We start from the raw sequence: 18,677 nt of genomic DNA, 5'->3' as shown, positions 1-18,677 counted from the left end.
ACATGACGTGCCTTTGAAAGAGGAAATAAATGAAAAACCAGAAACGGTGCTTCTGAAATGATCGAAGATTAAACATTTGTTTCCTCGTGACAGATGATGAAAGCTGACAGCTGCTCTTTTAGCCGTGTTTTGTCTGCACTGGGATGCATCTTTCTTATTCATCTCATCGCTTTTGTCTCAGAATCTTAATCAATCACGACTCGTCTCCCTTTTGAGGGAAATGATAATCAGTTCTCATCAAGCTTTTAATTTAATTTGCAGATCTGAAAGGACGGCGTTGTGTTCCATTTTAAACCGTGAGTGAATAATAGACATCAATAAAACGACAAAATAAAATCTTTGCTGTCATATAAACTTGAAATTGAGCTACTGTCAATCTGTCAAATGCCGTCCTGGGAACAGTTCCCTGTAAAAGCTATGATATTTTCCTGTTTTACAACTCCACCAGTCCTCACGGTGACCTCATGAAACAGACTAATGTGGGTTTGAGGCGTTGCTCCTGTCTGCGGAGCGTTACGGCGGGATTTACAGTGACCTGCTGGAGTTTGTTTTGTGCTTTCACTTAGGATGGAGGCTGGATGTGAGGCTCATTCAAATCTTTGTGCTGACAATAAGTGTGTTACTACTTGGAGTAATGCCTAAAATGCAAATTCTCCATTTAAATGATTCACCTAACAGCCAGTGTTCACTTTGAATTCACTATAAAATATGTGAAAGGAGGAATTGTCTGCGATGATCTATAAATTCATCTGCACAGCTGCTTTGCGAAGCATGAAAAGCTTCTCATTCACTGCAGCAGCAGCGTCCGTCGGGCCATCTGAAGGCAGCTGGACGCGTCTGCTGATAAATCTGCGCTGTGTGATTGTAGAGGGGCCTCGCCAGAGCACGCTGTCATTATGCACAACCGTCTGTGTTTACCTTTATTAAATTATATGTAAATGACACCAGCCTGCTACAAAGCTCCCAGTTCAGGAGCACACACAGCAGAGATGGCTTCTCATGGCTGCATTTATGTTTCTCATACATATACAAGTTAAATAAAACTGCACCATCTGCCTCTGGCTGCAGCTCTGAAATGCTGCGTATTGCATCATTTCCTGTATTAGTCGCCGTCACGGCAGTATCCCTGCGATGACACAGGTGATTGGCCTGGATGAGAGTGAACTGTTTATCCTCCTCTTCATCATGCCTTCGTGCTTCGACGTGCGATGCCTCAAACGCTCCGCAGCAGATTGTAATTACAGTTCGTTTCATTTCCAGCTTTTCTGCTTTTCATGTCAGCTTGAGAACTCCCTGAAGTAATGCCCAATTAATGTTTTGCCACTTTGTATACTTCACTGATGGCTTTAACCTCTCAGCCTGTATTACCTGCCCCTCGGTGTCACCTGAACACTTTTCACCACTTCAGAGCGCGCGGTGGGCACCATCCTACTCAGCGGCTAATGTAATTTCACTTTGAATTACCTCAGACTTTTTAAGGAAGTTTTGCTTGTTAACTTGGTAATGAGCTCGACTTAACAGGGAAATATAGCTTTTTTCCTCGTGTCACATCTTTTATGTGCTGTAAGTGACTGAGCCGCTTCCTAATGAATGGCTGCCTTGTGTCCTCTGCTGCTGCACTCAGCTTTCCCTCCTGATTCTCTCCTCCTGCTGTCGTGTTGGAAAGAGATCCAGGCAGAATGTGCCACCCTCCTCTTTTGACACATCTCTTCCCTAACTGATAACAGCGTTACCTTGGCCATTATCCCTGATGATGTCTGCACAGAAATGACTTTTTAAAAAGAAGCTCTCGGTTTGACTTTGGAGAGCCATTCTGAGGAAGCATTAGTGGAGGAAATGTCAGCGCATCTGTTCTTCTTTTAAAAATAAATGCAGATATTTTGAGTAATTTTGCTTTGGCCATTAAGGTTTAACGGCTGGACGTCTGCTTTCATTTCAGCCTCAAACTCTCGGCCCTCCATCGTTTCTGAAACAGCAACCGCGAGCTGCTCTTCATATAAACAAACGCACACAGAGTCTTTCCAAAAACCAACACAAAAGTAAATGAAAAAAGAGTCAACACTCGGTTGAACTCTCAAAGGCTGTTTATTGCGTGTGTGGGAGGCATTTTAAGCCTCACCTCTGAATTGCTTCCCTATCTTTGAATATTTCAGTGACTTCCTGCTGAGACGTTTCATGACGAAAAAAACCTGTGGATCCGTTTCCTCTCTGCTCTGGTGAAATGAGTGTTTGTATCCAGAGCAATGTCGAAGCTTCTGACAGATTTGAAAATATCAGATTCAGTCTTGGCTCGTGTTACGTCTCAGAGGAACTGAAACATGGCGAGTTTGGTTTCCCACTAAAGCCGCGTCGTTCAGCAGCTGTCGCCGGTGTTTTCTCAAAGAACGTTCGGTTTTGCCAACTTCCTGTCACACGTTTGTTGGGATTGGTGGCACAGTCAGGTACGTTCGCCTCTTGAGTGCGCACCGTGTTTTGAACTCCGTGTCGGGAAACCCTGAGGAAGCCGTGATTGCAGGCTGAAAATGTGATAGCGAGCACAGTATTAATATTCATGCTCTTTGAAGCCATTTTCATCTTGGTGTTTGTTTGCTCCCGACGAAAAAGATGAAAAGACCTGCGGACCTCATGAATTCCGCTGCGAGAATAACAACTGCATCCCCGACCACTGGAGGTGTGACAGCCAGAATGACTGTGGAGACAACTCAGACGAGGAGAACTGCAGTGAGTACCTGACCGCTTCCCTTCAGTTACAGCACTTTAGTTTTACAGTTTCACAGCTAAGATCGTGAACATTTACTACAGAATAGTAACTTAATGTTAAAATGAATTTGAATCATCTGATTGTACGAGTAGCACACAAACAGCTGTAGCTTCGACTGACTGAGAAGCTAAGTGAGCCTGCGCGCTAACAACGTCTTCCACAGCTAAGCTGTGCTTTCAGGTGTGCCAGAGGTCAAAATGAAAGTGTGCAATGCAAAGATGTCCCCTCCTTTAAATGAAAGCATGACTGTTGTTGCTCAGTCTGCTCCACGTTGGTAAATCATGGCTTTGATGTCAACTACTTTTTTTGGATGTCAGAAGAAGAATTATGGCGATGCTGGAAAAGCCTACAGAAGCATTTCAAAGACCCGGGTGTTCATCAATCCATATTAGCACCAACTGTCTCCTCGTGGCAGAGTTTCAGGAGTACTCTCGCTAGTAGCAGGCTTCCTGCAAAGATCATACCGACAGCACAACATGCAAGCTGGAAACTTGTGAAAAAGACATCGAGAGAAACATCAGAATACCTGCAGACAGTTCTACAGGTATTAAATCTTTATCCCGTTATGAGGAAACAATAAAGGAAATGACAGAGCCATGAAGGAACCTCAGGCGCATCTAAAGTTCCCAAAAGGACAGAGCTGGAGAGGCGGTGTTCTTCAGGCAGGTCACACAGGAATTCAGAGCTGCTATTAAAGTTTAAAACAAAGAAAAACCGCTGCACAAATAATAAAATCTGACCTGTGGAGCAGGTTTGTGGGCAGCTTTGCTTCCTGATGACCATCGAGAAGCTTGAAGGAATTTTGTAATCCACGAGAGGAGCGACTCGAATGAGCAGGACGCTGAGCGGACGGACGGGGACCCCTCACATCTCCCAGAGGTCATTCATCAGCAGCGGTTTTAAAGCTCGAAATTGCAAAATGGAAATATGTTGAGGACGTTGTCCTCTCACAGTCAGCTGTTCGAGTTCATTGATCTCCTTCTGCACTCAGAGAAAATGCTTCTGTCTGTAATCTAAGATTTCTCTGTGTGTGAGAGTGAGAGCACACTTTTTATTTTCTATTATCACAGTGACAAAGTGAACTAAATGACAGGAGTTGGTTGCCCGTCCAGTTCTCGTATGGTCTGCTGCCACAGGGGCTTGACCTTAACCCGAGGTGTCGTGGAATGACCTGTCCTCATCCTTCGCTGTGTGGATTGTAGGTTTAGAGGATCCAGACGCAGGAGGCAGAGAACTCTGACAACAGCTCACAAAACTCCCAGAAGCACAAAGTCCAAAAACACAATAAACATTATAATCCAGAAGGAGTAAACTCTCACAGCCTGGGATCAAATCCAAAGAAAGGCACAGAGACCTGCACAAACACCAAGCAGCACATGCAGAGAATGCAACCAAGCACAAAGAAAAGGCAGGACTATATATCCTGAGGGCTAACTGGGACAGTGACACCTGTAGAGAGCTATTTGGGACCAGTACACCAGTACCAGCTGTCTGTACTGGAGCCTCATATGAAGATCAGAGCTCGTTTGAATCCCAGACGGTCACTTTACACGGATATTCAGAAGAAATGCAGTTATCTGGGGACACCTGACTGCTGCTCCCGGTGACTCAGCCAGCCCTCTGTCCAACACACACACATGCAAACCATCCAGGCCCATCTCAGGAAACTCTTATTATCTGTGCTGTTTCTCTGTGAGCCACACGTTCTTTCTTCTTTTTGTTTGTTTGGATATTCATCATCACTTTTGGGAGAAAACTTTTTATTTACGTTTGATGCCGGAAACCCAGCTTGTTAAATTTCCTGGTGTCTGCCTGTGTGCCTGTTTGTCTGCACATTATATGTGCGCCTCTGCTGAGTGTGCATAATGTATGTGATTTATTAGATGCTTATTCTCCATACCTATTAATGTCACTTAAAATGCAAATAAAAGCCAGTCAAGTGTTGGTCGGTGCAGAATTAAACAGGTGGACTCAGAGACAATAGAGAGGCTGCAAATCAGATTTTGCTGCAATGCCTGCTGGGAGTCTGGGTTACAGCACACCCAGAGTTAGCTAACAGTCCACGATAACAGGGGGAGGGCCCAGGCGGAGGATCTGATGCAGCTGTTTAGCTGCGTCCTAATATCGTCCTCGGGGACGGACTTGCACTAAATGGCAAATACGAGATTTTTGGCTTCAGAGAGCGCGCTGTTTGTTGTCAGAGTAGAAATGAATGTATTTACATCTTGATCAGCTTTGCCAGTTCATCCACTTCTAATACAAAATGACTCTAATTAGATAAAACGGTGGTTTTGCCGAGGCATTAGCGTGTGATCCTAAACACGGAGCGTTTGGCTGATGACAGTTTGCTGAGAGTGACGCTGGGAAAAGAATCACATGGTTGATTTTGTGTCTTTCTCCTACTCAGAGCCCGTCACCTGTAACCACAAGGACTTTGCCTGTGCCAACGGCGACTGCATCTCCTCCCGGTTCCGCTGTGACGGGGACTACGACTGCTTGGATAATTCAGATGAGGTTTATATTAACCTTTATTAGTAAACATTAATATATTTAGTTTGTTTTTCTTTTTTGCTGTTCATAAAATGAGGAAATATTAGTTTTAATCTGCGGGGCCAACAACCCAATACAGGAAGTCAGGATCAGCTGTTAAAAAAGTCCCAACCCTGATCCTGTGGGTGTTACCCAGCAGGCAGTGCAACGCTGATACACCTGGTTATATTCTGATCGGTATTAAGCATAATTAACTATCAGCACAGTCACATGTTAATTATGAATTTAACCATTACAATCTTTAGTGATGGGCTGTTGACACATTTCCAGACTTTCCTACATTCCTGTGGCCACCCACACACACCTGCCAAGGTCAAAGCTGGACCGCGTCTACACACACAAACTCATCTACATTAAACACAATAATCACTCCTGTACTTTGATTATGTCTCAGCAAAGATGGAAAAGCTCATTTTTAACACATAAGGCTGGATGTTCAGACGATTTTGTCACAGTCTGGTTGAGGCAGACTATGCGGAGTGTGAAGAGTGGACCCAAACAAAGCGTGCAAACAGACTTAATATTACCTGAAAGCAGCTGGTAAACAGCACAAAACCGAAAGGCAAAACTAACAATAAGATAAACTGGGTGAGCTAAATATAAAAACCCTAGAACAAGAACAAGAACCCAGAAACCTGAAGACCTGACATGAATCTGTAAACCTGGAAACAAAGCAGACGATCAGACGAGGAACGAGTGGAAACACACAGACTAAACACACACAGGAGGTGATGACGTGGAAACACACGGTGAAACAGCTGATTAGAATAAACATAATGACGCCACAGGGGAGTGAAACTAAACACAACGAACATGGGACACCAGACCCCTTCAAAATAAAACAGGAAACATAATGAGACACAGACATGAAACACGTGAAGGGGGAGGGAGACGTAAACACAGGGTGAAGAAGAAACAGTGACCTGTAACAGCAACCTCGGCATAGTAGAAATGAACTCAGAGAACCTAATGAACTTAAACATAAACCATAAACATCAAAATATATAAAAACTCAAAACGCTGGGTCAGATGAAGCAGGATCGTGACACTTTTACTCTGAGATGTGAAAGCCGGAGGGACTTTAACCTCTCTGTCCCTCTGCTCTCGACATTAGAAACTGACTAATATGTGCATATTTGCAAATGAATAATCACATGTTTGGCTATTTTTGGCTAAACTGCATTGGTCAGTTACATGTTTTTGAAGTTATTAGAAGTTTATGTCACTTGTTTTAATTGACTTTTAAGATGCGAGCATATGAGGACTGATTCTCTGTTCACTTTTATTTCCAGCTGTAGTTTTGTTAGCCGCCTGGTTTACTGCTGACTCTAAACTTTAAAGGACACCTGCAGTGAAACCTTTATTACGCAGCAATAACATCTGGTAGTAATTATTAACTCTACCACATATATAGAGCGTGCTAATCAGCCATGCATCAAACACAGTTTTAGCACAAAAACCAATTAAATCAATAAACACACATTTACTGTATTATTTACCATAATAGTGTAATTACATTACACCAGGCATTATTAATTATCAGTTCATGTTCAACGGTTATTATAAAGTGTGCTGCTAACGAGGCGTGAGTGGGTTCTATCATATCAGTGTTAGCTAATGCTGTCAAATGATGGAGGTCAATAATAAGTAAAATAAAAATTACAGGTCACATAAATGTGCTATTGTAGACACACAAAAGGCCATAGAGAGGCTTAACGCGTACAAATCACAGTGTACATGAGCCAAATTATAGCATATGGATAGTGTAATTTACTCTGCAATTGATCCCTTGAAAATGTCTGTCACTATCTGAGCGTGCAGCACAAGCACACATTAAATATCCAAATTGGAAAAGAGAACTGAAATTAGATGGCTATGTTGGCGCCTGCAAAGAAAATAATCCCATTGTGGGCATAATTCACCGCGCTGATCCAAATCTCCTCGTCATGGTTGCTATATTCCAAAACAATGCTGGACAGGAAGCATCGCCATGATGAATTGTTGCACCTTCAAGTACATTAGTGCATGAAATGCCTCGTATTCGTTTCCTTTTGTAAATCCTAATCCCCGTGCCTTTCAGCAGAAACAAAGACTGTTTTGTCCATAAAGATGCTTCATGTCTCAATTTGTAAAGCCTCAGATTTCTGTCAGAATTTTTCACTCTGGTAATGTGTGAAGAACTTAAATGTGGCTTTATCTGGCATTTCATGGCGTAAAGAGATTTCTGTGGGATTCACATAAAAATGCCCCATCAGTGATAACGATGCATAATTCAAGGACAAAGCCTTGTTATTACCGTTCATTATTCCTGTTAATTTATTGCTCTGTTCAACATTTGCACAGCAATTTTTACATATAATCCTCCTCCATGCAAACCAGTGCAACCCTAATTAACCCTTTATTATGTGGCTCCCGGGCGCCAGCTTTGTGGGTCAGTGCAGTCAAATAGTTTGAGGAGAGAAAGTTTCCTTTCAATCAGCAGTTCTTATTAAACTCAGTCATTCACAGGAGCCATTGTGTGGCTCGGTGCCCACCTGTGTTTACATAAATGTGGGGAAGAACAATGTTGGCTGCATTCATGCTGGATTCAATGCATCATGAAGTTTAGCTGCTTTTAAGAAAAGTGCATGCATTTATTTTCAGTCCCAACGGGGCAAACCTGAAAGGCTTTATTTCTGTTTTTATTTATTTCTTATTGGGAGAGGCTGCCGGCTGCTTTGGAATCAATGTAAATCATTTTTTAAACACTTTATAAAAAGCAAGGCCTCTTCACCTGTTGGTCCCTTTCAAGCCTCACTGAGCACTAGACTTTGCTCTGGAAAGAGTGTTTAACAGCGGTTACATCATTAGTTTGTAATGGACTGCGTTTATACGGCGCTTTGTAGTCATATCGATCACTTAAAGTGCTCTGCACTATAAACCACATGCACTTTTAAACAGCTCTTTTCTAAAACCACACGTGTAGTCCTCACTCTGTGCTCACAGACGCAGTTTGAAGACGTGGTTCGCCTCCTGAGCCACAGCGTGCGCGTGGCGTTGGGGACGCTGCACAGTGTAGGTCCGTTTGTGTTACAACAACAGTTGTGTTCATGTGAACATTTCTCTTCATCACTGCGTTTGTCAGCCCTTCGTTACTTCCTTCATTGTGACCGATTGTGACAAAATCCTCTGCCTAAGCTGTTTTAGCATCCTGTGTGCTACGTTGTGGATTATGTATGATGCTGTTTCTGTTTTCGCTCAGCAGGGGGGCGGTCCTTACAGGAAGCACTCAGGCTGCTAGACGTTGGACATGTAGGTGTCCGTGTCCTTGATGTCTCTCTCTGTATTTAATTGCAGAAAGGCTGTGAGGCACACTGCTCTGATGACCAGTTTCGCTGTCACAACAACCTGTGCATCTCGATAAAGTGGATGTGTGATGGCCAGGAAGATTGCAAGATGGGTGAAGATGAAAAAAACTGCCAGGAGACAGGTGAAGAAATCTGCCACCACACACTGAACGACAGAGCCGTCCTCTTGTGCAACCTTTGTTGTCGACAATATTGTTTGTACTGCAAGCGTGAAGAATTCAATTTATAGTTATTATTCTTTTGTAGGTCAAAGAAACGTTTTACTTTCACTGTGAATAGTTCAGAGAAGCGCTGAGTGTACTCTGTGAGGTCATTGCTGTCTCCAACCAACAACAGTCTCACAGATCCACCTGTGACTGGAGGAAACTCAAACTCTGATCGTGGCTGAATCACATGTGTGTTACAAACTTCATCTCTGTGAGTCGTCCCTGTAACACACTCTTCCCTTCTGTAGTTGTGCCGTCCTGCTCGGTCAACGAGTACGTGTGCACGAGCGGCGGCTGCGTGTCGGCCAGCCTGCGCTGTGACGGACACGACAACTGCCTGGACGGCTCGGATGAGGTCAGACAATCCACCTTAAACTGTAGTAATATAGTGTTGCAGTACTAAGTAATCAGAAAGCTGCTTTTCGTGCATGAACCGAGGACCAATCGGTGCTTTTTGTAGACGTGATGGTTTGTGGTGTTTGTGTGAAATGAGCTGAACTCATCTTAGAACAAACCAATGGTTTAGCTGACGTCTCATCTCACGTGTGGGAAAACATTTGGAAAATATGCTGTTTCAGCTTTTCTGAAGCATTTTGCTGCCATCACATTTTTAAAAAAGCCCCATTTTTGTACCGTTTCTAACAACATTAAATATTTTCAAATCATTAGACTCTTTTTTTAAATTTTGATTTTATCGTTTCCCAGTTTGTGGATGAAAGTCGGCCGTAAAGATGAAGATAAACAAACACGCAGAGAAAAAGAGTGAACGGTGTCTTTATGAGTTATGGAACAGAGAGAAAGACTAAAACTCATGATGTATTTTTATGTTTTTTAACTCTCTTACTTCTTTGTTCTGGAGTGAAATGACTGAAGCCTTTAATATTTCCATCTGTGCTTCCAGGAAATGTAAGTCTGTCTGTGTTTGTGTGCAGTCAGATGACATAAACGCTCTCAGTGATGACTTTGTCACAGTGTGGCATACGTGTGACCTTTTCCCAGTTTTATCCTTGAGGGTTTGGTGCGCTCATTAAGGAACGCATGTTAAGAGATAATCCATGATTGTATACGGAGTTGTGCATATGTTAGGTCGAGGTCCTCGAGATAAAAAGGATCCCAAACTAAAGACATGTAGCATCTTTTGTGCTCGTGTGGCTCCCTGGGGTGATAAAGCATTAGCCTTCATGGTTCTGCAGTTCTGGCCTTTAATATGTGCAGACGCTGCCTTTGTCCAGTCTTTATGTTGATGAGAGCTTTGCTAACAGATCGGCTGTGTGAAGGAGTGCAGAGAAGACGAGTTCCTGTGTCTGAATCGGGCCCACTGCATCCCTCGGCGCTGGCGCTGCGACGACGTGTTGGACTGCATGGACCACAGCGATGAAGAAAACTGCGGCCAGGGTAGGTGTCAGCGTGACCTCGGTGACAGGTGATGTCTGAAGGTAAAAAAAGTCTCATTTTTCTATATTTGAACAGAGAATTGATGTGAGCGGCTGCTCAGCATTTAATGATAAAAAGGCGAAACGGCAGAGAGGAAGAAGACGAGCTCAGAGACGAGAGACAGACAGGAATGGAAGCAGGCTCTGCTCCTGTTAGTGGGAATGATCCACATTGTCAGGATCATGATGTTATCTGTTATTAGAATCCTGTAATGGGCGAGTCCTGCTCTCCTTTGAATGCACTTTTTTTACCGTTGGCCTGTTTGAGGCGCTAAAATCTTGTTGCGCTGTTCGATTGCAGCAGCCTTCTTCTGCCGAGCTGATGAATTCATTTGCAACAACACCTTATGCAAACTCCACACGTGGGTGTGCGACGGCAAGGATGACTGCGGAGATAACTCTGACGAGGACGTAGACATGTGTGGTGGGTTGAGATGTCACTCACAAGAATTTCCTTTGAAGCAGACGATGCATATTTTATAGACCTCTGCTTTTCGATCTCCCGTGAGGGAATGTTTCATTGTCTTTTCATAAAAGATTTCATGCACTTATTATTTATTTATAGTTTCATTGAAAGACATCTCCATTAGCTGTTTGTGTCTTTTGTCCTCCAGCGAAGCTTCCCTGCCCTCCCACGAGGCCGTTCCGCTGTCGAAACGATCACGTGTGTCTGCGCACGGACCAGGTCTGCAACAAAGTGGACGACTGCGGCGACAACTCGGACGAAGAAGAGTGTGGTGAGCGCAAACCGCACCAGCACGGACCGAATGATGCCTCGAGCAGTATTTGTGTGAAAGTTCAACGACGCTTTATTCATCAAATTAAGTGCAGAAGGTTAAAAGCGCCCCCGGTGCAGCCGTCCTTGATACGCAGCAGCACAAATATTGTTTCGTTCTGTAAGAATGATGATTGGAGTTGGGAGAAAAAGAAGCACCAAGAAAGAAGCAGCGTCTGCTTAGTGACTGTTGAATGACGGAGATTTCTTTTTTCTCTTTTACGTTGTTTGACTAAAATAGCTGAACGTTGAATATTCGTTGAGCACCAGAGGCCCGTTGGTCCTACACGGGTGTGAGGCTGTGTGCTCGTGCAGTGCAAACCTGCAAACACAGGTTTGGAACTTTTGCTCGAGTACCAGGAGTCTAAATGTGCTGCAGATGAATCTGAAAGGCAGAAAAAGGACTGCCACTGCATGTTAAGCGGGAGCCACGTTTGGTGCACTTAACACAGTTTACAATTTATTCCTGCTGATTTTTGTGGTGAAAATGAAAATGCTTTCCAAACACACGAGCGCTGCCAGCCTGTTTCCTCCTCACAGCTTTGTGTGAATAATCACAGAGAGCAGACAGGAAGGAGAGGACACATCTCTGCTCTCCTCCATTGCTCGCTCATTTTTCCTGCCCTCCATTCATCTCCCTCTCTGCTTCCATTGATACACTGATCCATCTCCTCCATCACTTCATTACCTCTAAGAATTCTGTGCTTCCGCCCTCTATCCTTCTGTTCAATCTGAGCTTAATCCTATTAATCTCCTCATCCATGGCTTCATCGCAGTATGATATTCTTTATCTCTGTCTGTTATTGGAGGAGGATGGCAAACTTTTTCTTATGTTCTCCGAGGACGAAACCGTTTATAAACACCTCAACGGGTTTTAGTGTGAATAATTAACAAATAAAGTCAAAAAGCTCTTTCTCTGATTTATTTTAAACACTTGCAAAACTGTTTGCCCGCAAATAATGAGACTCTGGGTCATCGTTTTATAGAAATCCAAGTAGTAATCCCAGAAAAACGCCACACTAAACTGACTTCATGATGACTTCGTGTCTTCAGCAAGTCAAACGCAGGTAACTGGATAGGCTGTTTCTCATGAGCTAATGTCGGCTCTCGGTCTGTGTGCACTGAAGCAGAGGTCGTGGCTGGAAGACCTCGGCCCTGTGGGAAGACAGAGTTTTCCTGCAGTAACCGACGCTGCATCCCGATCCAGCTGCAGTGCGACCTGTTCAGTGACTGCGGGGACGGTGGCTCAGATGAGCAAGACTGCAAGGCATGTAAGTACGGCACAAGCAAACACATCAAATGTCACCGCGATGTTATCAGAAAGCGACGCTATCCCTCATTTTGGACAGAATGTTTTGTTATTTATGTTAATACGTGCGCGCCCGTGCCTGCAGCGTGCTGTGTGCTTTATAAAAGATGGAGATGCTTCTTTGGCTTTTGCACATGAAAGGAGCCCAGCAGGTGTCTCAGACGCACAGGCTGATGTGTAATCAAAGTTCTGTCTTTATTTGTAGTTTCCAGTGGAGACGTGTGTGGAAAGAAAACCAATCCGTGTGGAGAGGACGCCATCTGCAACCAGACAAATGCTAATTCTATATGTCAGTGCAAACCTGGCTTCAAGAGGAATCAGAAGACGGGCCAGTGTGAAGGTAACCGTGTATCATGTAGTTTCACTGATTTGTTTTTATGGCCTGGCTTTTAACACACACTGACCGACACAGCCTTAGCTGCTGTTGTTTTAGTTGACTTATTTTATTTGTTTTTCTATATTTTACTGCATCATTGTTGTGCATTTTATTTACTTCAGTGGCGTTTTACATTGTGAAGCACCTTGTTTGAAAATGTACTTTATAAATAAACTTGAGAGGATTTTACTTACAAAAAATATCAAATGGCTTTTTTTCCTTCTTTTTTGGCTTTTTTGGCTTTTATCATTTGAGCTGCAGATTTGAGTATCTGTTCCTTTAGTTAGCTTAGAGGAAACTGGTCGGCCTGGTTGGTGCCTGTTGCTCATTTTGAGCGGGTATAGTCCTCATAAAAACCTCCAGGTGTCAGCAGGTGAGTTAGTGAGTCAAACCTCAGTAAAACTTTCACAGCTGGGGAAATAAACGGTCTTAAATGGAAACGAATGATGTGACTTTATAACGTGTTTGTAAATATCATACATGCACACAGTTATGTGGGAAAATGATAACTCTGCATGTGCAGCATCATAAATGAGGCTGTACTTTTTTGCAGAGATGAATGAATGTCTGCAGTTTGACGCTTGTCCTCATTACTGCGTGAACACTAAAGGATCCTATAAATGCTCATGCGACCGGAATTTTAAGGAGATCAACGGCAACTGTGTAGCAAGAGGTATGCTAAGAAAACTCAGTGTATCCACTGTGGTGACATGAGTCATTTTAATCAATGGTTTCACTTTTTAACACATGAACAACTCACGGCAGGACCGGAGGAACGAGTGTTCTACGTGTCCAACGATACCGAGATCCGGAGCTTCCTGTATCCCTTTAACCAGAGCCACGGATACAGGCTGCCCACGCACATTGAGGACAATGCTCGAATTATTGGGATGGATGTTCTGTTTCACCACCAAAAGTTTATCTGGGCGACCCAGTTCAACCCTGGTGGGATTTTTTACAAAGACACTCTGGAAAGAAGTCAAAGCAAAACAAATGTCAGAAATATTGTGAGTATTTTTTATTGTATTTTAATTTTTGTGCTTATAAGGAAGAAAATGTAAAAGAAAAATGTGTTTAAAAATAATCCGTGTTTTAGTTTCATATGCTGCACTGCCATGTCTCACTTTAGAGACAAATTTGAATCAGCGAATGCACGAGCGCCCAGAGCGCCTGACGTTGTGACTCTTATCGGTTGCAGTGCTCAGACTTCCGGCGACCCCGAGATATTTCTGCTGACTGGATTACAGGAAACATTTATTGGACCGATCACTCCCGGATGCACTGGTTTAGTTATTACACAGCCCACTGGACTAAATTACGATATTCCATAAATGTGGGCCAACTTAAAGGACCAAACTGCACCCGCCTGATCACTGATATAGCTGGAGAGCCGTACGCCATCGCTGTCAACCCCACCCGGGGGTAAGTACACACTTACAGAATATTCAACTTCACAGGCTTTTCTGCCAGAGGGCCATTATTTAATCCGGTAATGAGCCGCTGTTTTAGAAAATGTAATCAATTTCACATTACATAATACTCAGTACGCATGTTATTAATTACTCAGCTCGGCAGATTAATGGGTTACATTTCCTCTTACATCACTTAAACTCGCCTGCTCCAACAAAGGTGTTACAACAACAACAAGCCGGCGTACAGCTGTGAAACGTCGCTCTGTTAATGAATCTTTGGTTTTCCTCATCGTCTCAACTTCTGACGCTGTATTAAAAAATAACCTGTTTACTTTTTAATATTATTATAACTGTAAAACATATTAACAAAAAATTGAGACCAAACACTGCTGGTTGCAGTAGCTGTGATCCTGAGCATGTATTTGTAAAACTAAATGCATTTACAAGAAGCTGATTGTGGTTCCTTACAGAATGATGTACTGGAGCGTAATCGGTGATCATTCTCAGATAGAGGAATCAGCCATGGATGGCTCACTGCGGAGAGTGCTGCTGGAGAAAAACCTGAGGAGACCCACTGGTGGGTCGCTCGTTTATTCCTTTTCCCCTTCACATTGAGTTTTGTTGAACCACATTATTGGAATATTTTTAAAAAGTTCATCATTAATTTTTGAAGTCGTTTAATGTTGGGAGTTTATGAATGAACTGTGTGCGTTCTGATATGTCTGGTCAGTACCTGTCCATCAATTATTTAATTAATTATTATATTTAATAACCATTTATATTCCAGGTATTGAAATGATTGAACTATCATAAAAATAAAGACTAAAAAGTAACACAGCTCAGTGTGACTGGGCTGATATATGTACATATACACCAAAGCAGTAAAACACATTTGATGCACAACATGCAAATTCCACATAGCAGAGGTTCAATATAAACACGTGTGTTTGTTATTGAGTCTGATTAAATAACAATATGTAACAATATTCTGTCAGCATAAGTAACACTTACACACACAAAGGTGACGTGTTTACTCTCGCCTGCAGCGTCACGTGACGTTTGCAGTTATATATGAAATACAGTTCTGCATGCAGACTGTCTGTTATTCTAAAGAATAAAATGAAAGTTAAATATATCCAAAGCAGCACACGCAGTAGCGCACAGCTGCTCGGGACGTGTTGTATGCCTGTAGGGAAGCACTTAGTGCTGATCTAGTTTTGAAGAGCTGCTTTGGCCTCCTTAAATTCAAGGATGCTATGATCTGTCTTGGTCACACAAAGAGGAATTCATCATCAGTGGAAAAATGCACACCTATTTAAATGCTGCAGCCAGGTGCTCAATTATACGGTCAGACTTCTGGGAAACAGTGAAATTGTAAAATAGCTCATCGTGATCAAAACGTTATTTCTCAGGATTTTAAAGACAAGCTGGTGAATAGAAACAATCCAAAGGAGAAACGCTGGTCTGTAACCGTCCTGACCTTAAGGTCTCCTCCTCTGAGGGACTCCACAGTGATCTCTGTGTAATTTGTCAGGTAAATGAATCTCTTACCTTCATCCTCCCACAGGGCTGGCCATTGATTATTTCAACCAGCGTATTTACTGGGCTGATCCTGAGCTCTCGCAGATAGGGAGCATGAGATTGGATGGCTCGGACCCTCTGGTGACAATCAGCGACAGACATGGTAAACACAAATGGAAAACGTTTTCATCTACACAAATACGTTTCATGCTTCGCTTTGTTTTTCTCGACTTTTTTATCAAATAATTGCCAGATTAATATTGCTTTTATGTGGCACAAGGTTAAGGTTCTAAACAATGTCTGTTAGCACCAATCCTCTGACACACAGTCGTCCTTCATCCGTGCACCTCAGGATACAAACTTTCATAATCCCAAAACTGCAGGTGTGATTTTATCTGCCTTCTTTTCTCTGCTGGATGTTTAGGAATCTCCCAGCCGTACAGAATCGATATATTTGAGGACTACATTTATGGAACTGGGTTAAAACACGAGGTCTTCAAGATTCACAAGTATGGGAAACAGTCTGTGGAGTTTCTCAGTTTGGGGGTGGAGAAGCCCACTAATGTTTTCATCTCCCACCGTTACAAACAGCAAGACGGTGAGCTGCCCTGATGTTCACTGTTTATCTGTAAAATATTCCTTTAGAGTAAAAGGAAAAACGCTGTTTGGTCAGATTAAGTTTCATTACTTATTTTCTTGGTAATTGTGTTTGTAATTCAGTTCTTTTGTTATTATTTGTTTGTTTGACTTTCTAAAGACTTCTTATAAACACAAACACACAGAAACAGCCACGGATCATATTTATGAATGAATGACTAGAACAGCATAAATGTAACCTTGGTAACCACACATACTGGGCTGACAGCAGTAGTACGATATTTAGGTTCATGATAAACATAACAACAATGATTTATTGTGTATATATGTATACAGTGGGAGGAGAGGTCCAGCTGTTCCAACCAGTGTGGGATGAGTTTATTAGCATTTTAAGATTTCAGTGATGGACGTGTGAATGTTGAAGGACCATTGATGTCCAGACATAATTATATAAACAATGTGACAACACCAGAAACTCACACAACAATGTACAGTTACAGTTCCCTCTGCATCTCCACACAACTATAAGAGGGCTGCAGCTGCAGGCACTATCCGAAATTTGACCATCAGACAGACTTTAGAGGTACCAGCCTCCCTCAGGGAACTATGAGAGTCATCAAACAACCCACAGGCACTAAATATAAGGTTAAAGCAAACAAATATACAAACGTGTGTAACCATTACAACAGATAGAAACATGTTTCTCCATTTCTGCCTGTTTTATGAAACTATCAGATAAAATCTCTCTCTGGATGTTTTTTGTTGCTTTAATGTTTACTTTAACATCTGGCTGACAACTTTTAAATGGTCCATTTGGCTAATGTTGGTCTGTTCACGGCGACACTTTGACTCTGGAAAAATAACATGAATGTGGTGAAGAGACATCAAAGCTCTGTTTAACAGAGAAATTCATCCAGCTGCTCTCCACGTCTGACAAATAAGCTAAAGACTAATATTCAGCAAACCTGAGAGATCGGTTTAAAAACTGTGCCAAGCGAAACAGGTGGAGCTGTTTTATAGAGCAAACTATAAATTATATATTATTCACTGTGAGCAGCTGAGCGGATGTTTTGGTGACGATCAACAGTGACAAAGTCATTGTTTTATTAACAATCGATCAATTAATTTTATTTATCTGGTGTCTATTTTTAGAAGAATATTATTTTATTATTAATGTTATTTGAGATATTAGGATGTAATGCAGTTTGCCACAAACAAACAAAACTGTGAAAGGAAACCATCCAGTATCCAGCACTGTGGATTAATGAACAATCAATGATTTGATAAATTGTTTCATTCTAAATATTTGAAGGAAACAGCTGGACTAATATTGTGAAATGATGCTTTATATATATATTTTATATTTAGCTGCATGTTTCACGTGTGCAACATAAAGCACCAACCTGTTCTGATCAACAGCCACGTCCGTCCTCTCGCTTCCTCCAGGTGATAAAGCATGGCAGTTATTGGTTCCATCTCTGGTGTTAATGATGAGAAAGCATCAGAGAGCTCAGCCTCGGTCAGGCTTTCACTTAAAGGACAGCTGTTCCTCCCTACAGACTCATTCATGTACACTGTGGAGTCTGAGGGCACAACGTGTGCTTAGCTTGCAAGAAGACATAAAAGCTCGATATGGAAGAGAAATGCAGAGATTTTGATTTCTCTCTTTTATCGTCATCCTTTAAACTGAATATATACATAAACTCTCTTAAACCTTTTAATAAATGGTTCTCAGGGTTCTTTCTGCTCGGTGTGCAGCAGAAGAATGATTTGTTTGACAGAACAGCGTGAAGGACAGTTTTAGATTCACACAGAATGGGAAAGTCTCTTGGAGACATTTCCACGATCATCGGTTCAAACAGTTTTTATAAGTACAAGTTATTCAGAGCACCGAGGAAGATCAGCCCTCGTGAGGCAGCAGGACCAGATCACATCCCTGGGTGATCTCTGTGCTGTGTCTCTGATGCTTCCATCTTCAGCCTGTCCCTGCTTTTTGTTAACTTGGTCGTTCCACACAAACCCATCCATAAACTGTCTACACACTGCGCCCCAGTCTGCCAGGACTGGTAACTTCAGCTAACATTACTACAAACATGGCCACACACCTGAGCAGGGAGGAACATTTAACACCACACAGCTGGTTTAGAGGGGACATCAATGGCTGCATTTACTGGGGAGACTGAGGAGCTTCTACAGCTGCATGGTTGAAGCCATCTTGACCAGCTGCATCACCGTGTGGTACGGTAACACCACTGCACCTGCACAGAGTGCTGAAGACTGCCAAAAACATCATTAGGACTCGGACCATCAGTCCACAGCTGCCTCCATCCTCAAAGACCCCACCAACATGCTGACGTAGCATTGATTGGATAAATATGGACATTTGCCCT

At 42.6% G+C, this 18,677-nt stretch overlaps 1 protein-coding gene across 1 annotated transcript in view; it reads left to right on the top strand.

The window, feature by feature from the left end:
* lrp1bb (low density lipoprotein receptor-related protein 1Bb) overlaps positions 1-18,677 on the top strand; it is a 270,456-nt gene that overhangs the window by 232,092 nt on the left and 19,687 nt on the right. Inside the window, exons 67-81 of the mRNA XM_039600082.1 lie at positions 2,605-2,721; positions 5,169-5,275; positions 8,648-8,780; positions 9,113-9,219; positions 10,127-10,259; positions 10,599-10,721; positions 10,912-11,034; positions 12,200-12,343; positions 12,587-12,721; positions 13,311-13,430; positions 13,523-13,764; positions 13,956-14,179; positions 14,640-14,746; positions 15,737-15,853; positions 16,115-16,288. Of these exons, the coding sequence (XP_039456016.1) occupies positions 2,605-2,721; positions 5,169-5,275; positions 8,648-8,780; positions 9,113-9,219; positions 10,127-10,259; positions 10,599-10,721; positions 10,912-11,034; positions 12,200-12,343; positions 12,587-12,721; positions 13,311-13,430; positions 13,523-13,764; positions 13,956-14,179; positions 14,640-14,746; positions 15,737-15,853; positions 16,115-16,288 (2,106 nt within the window). The remainder of the gene's footprint in view (positions 1-2,604; positions 2,722-5,168; positions 5,276-8,647; positions 8,781-9,112; positions 9,220-10,126; positions 10,260-10,598; positions 10,722-10,911; positions 11,035-12,199; positions 12,344-12,586; positions 12,722-13,310; positions 13,431-13,522; positions 13,765-13,955; positions 14,180-14,639; positions 14,747-15,736; positions 15,854-16,114; positions 16,289-18,677) is intronic.

The sequence above is a fragment of the Oreochromis aureus genome, linkage group 16 (genome assembly GCF_013358895.1).
Source record: "Oreochromis aureus strain Israel breed Guangdong linkage group 16, ZZ_aureus, whole genome shotgun sequence".
Classification (NCBI taxonomy): Eukaryota; Metazoa; Chordata; class Actinopteri; order Cichliformes; family Cichlidae; genus Oreochromis; species Oreochromis aureus.
Note: the sequence above shows the minus strand (reverse complement) of the source record. Positions and strands in the feature narration are given on the sequence as shown.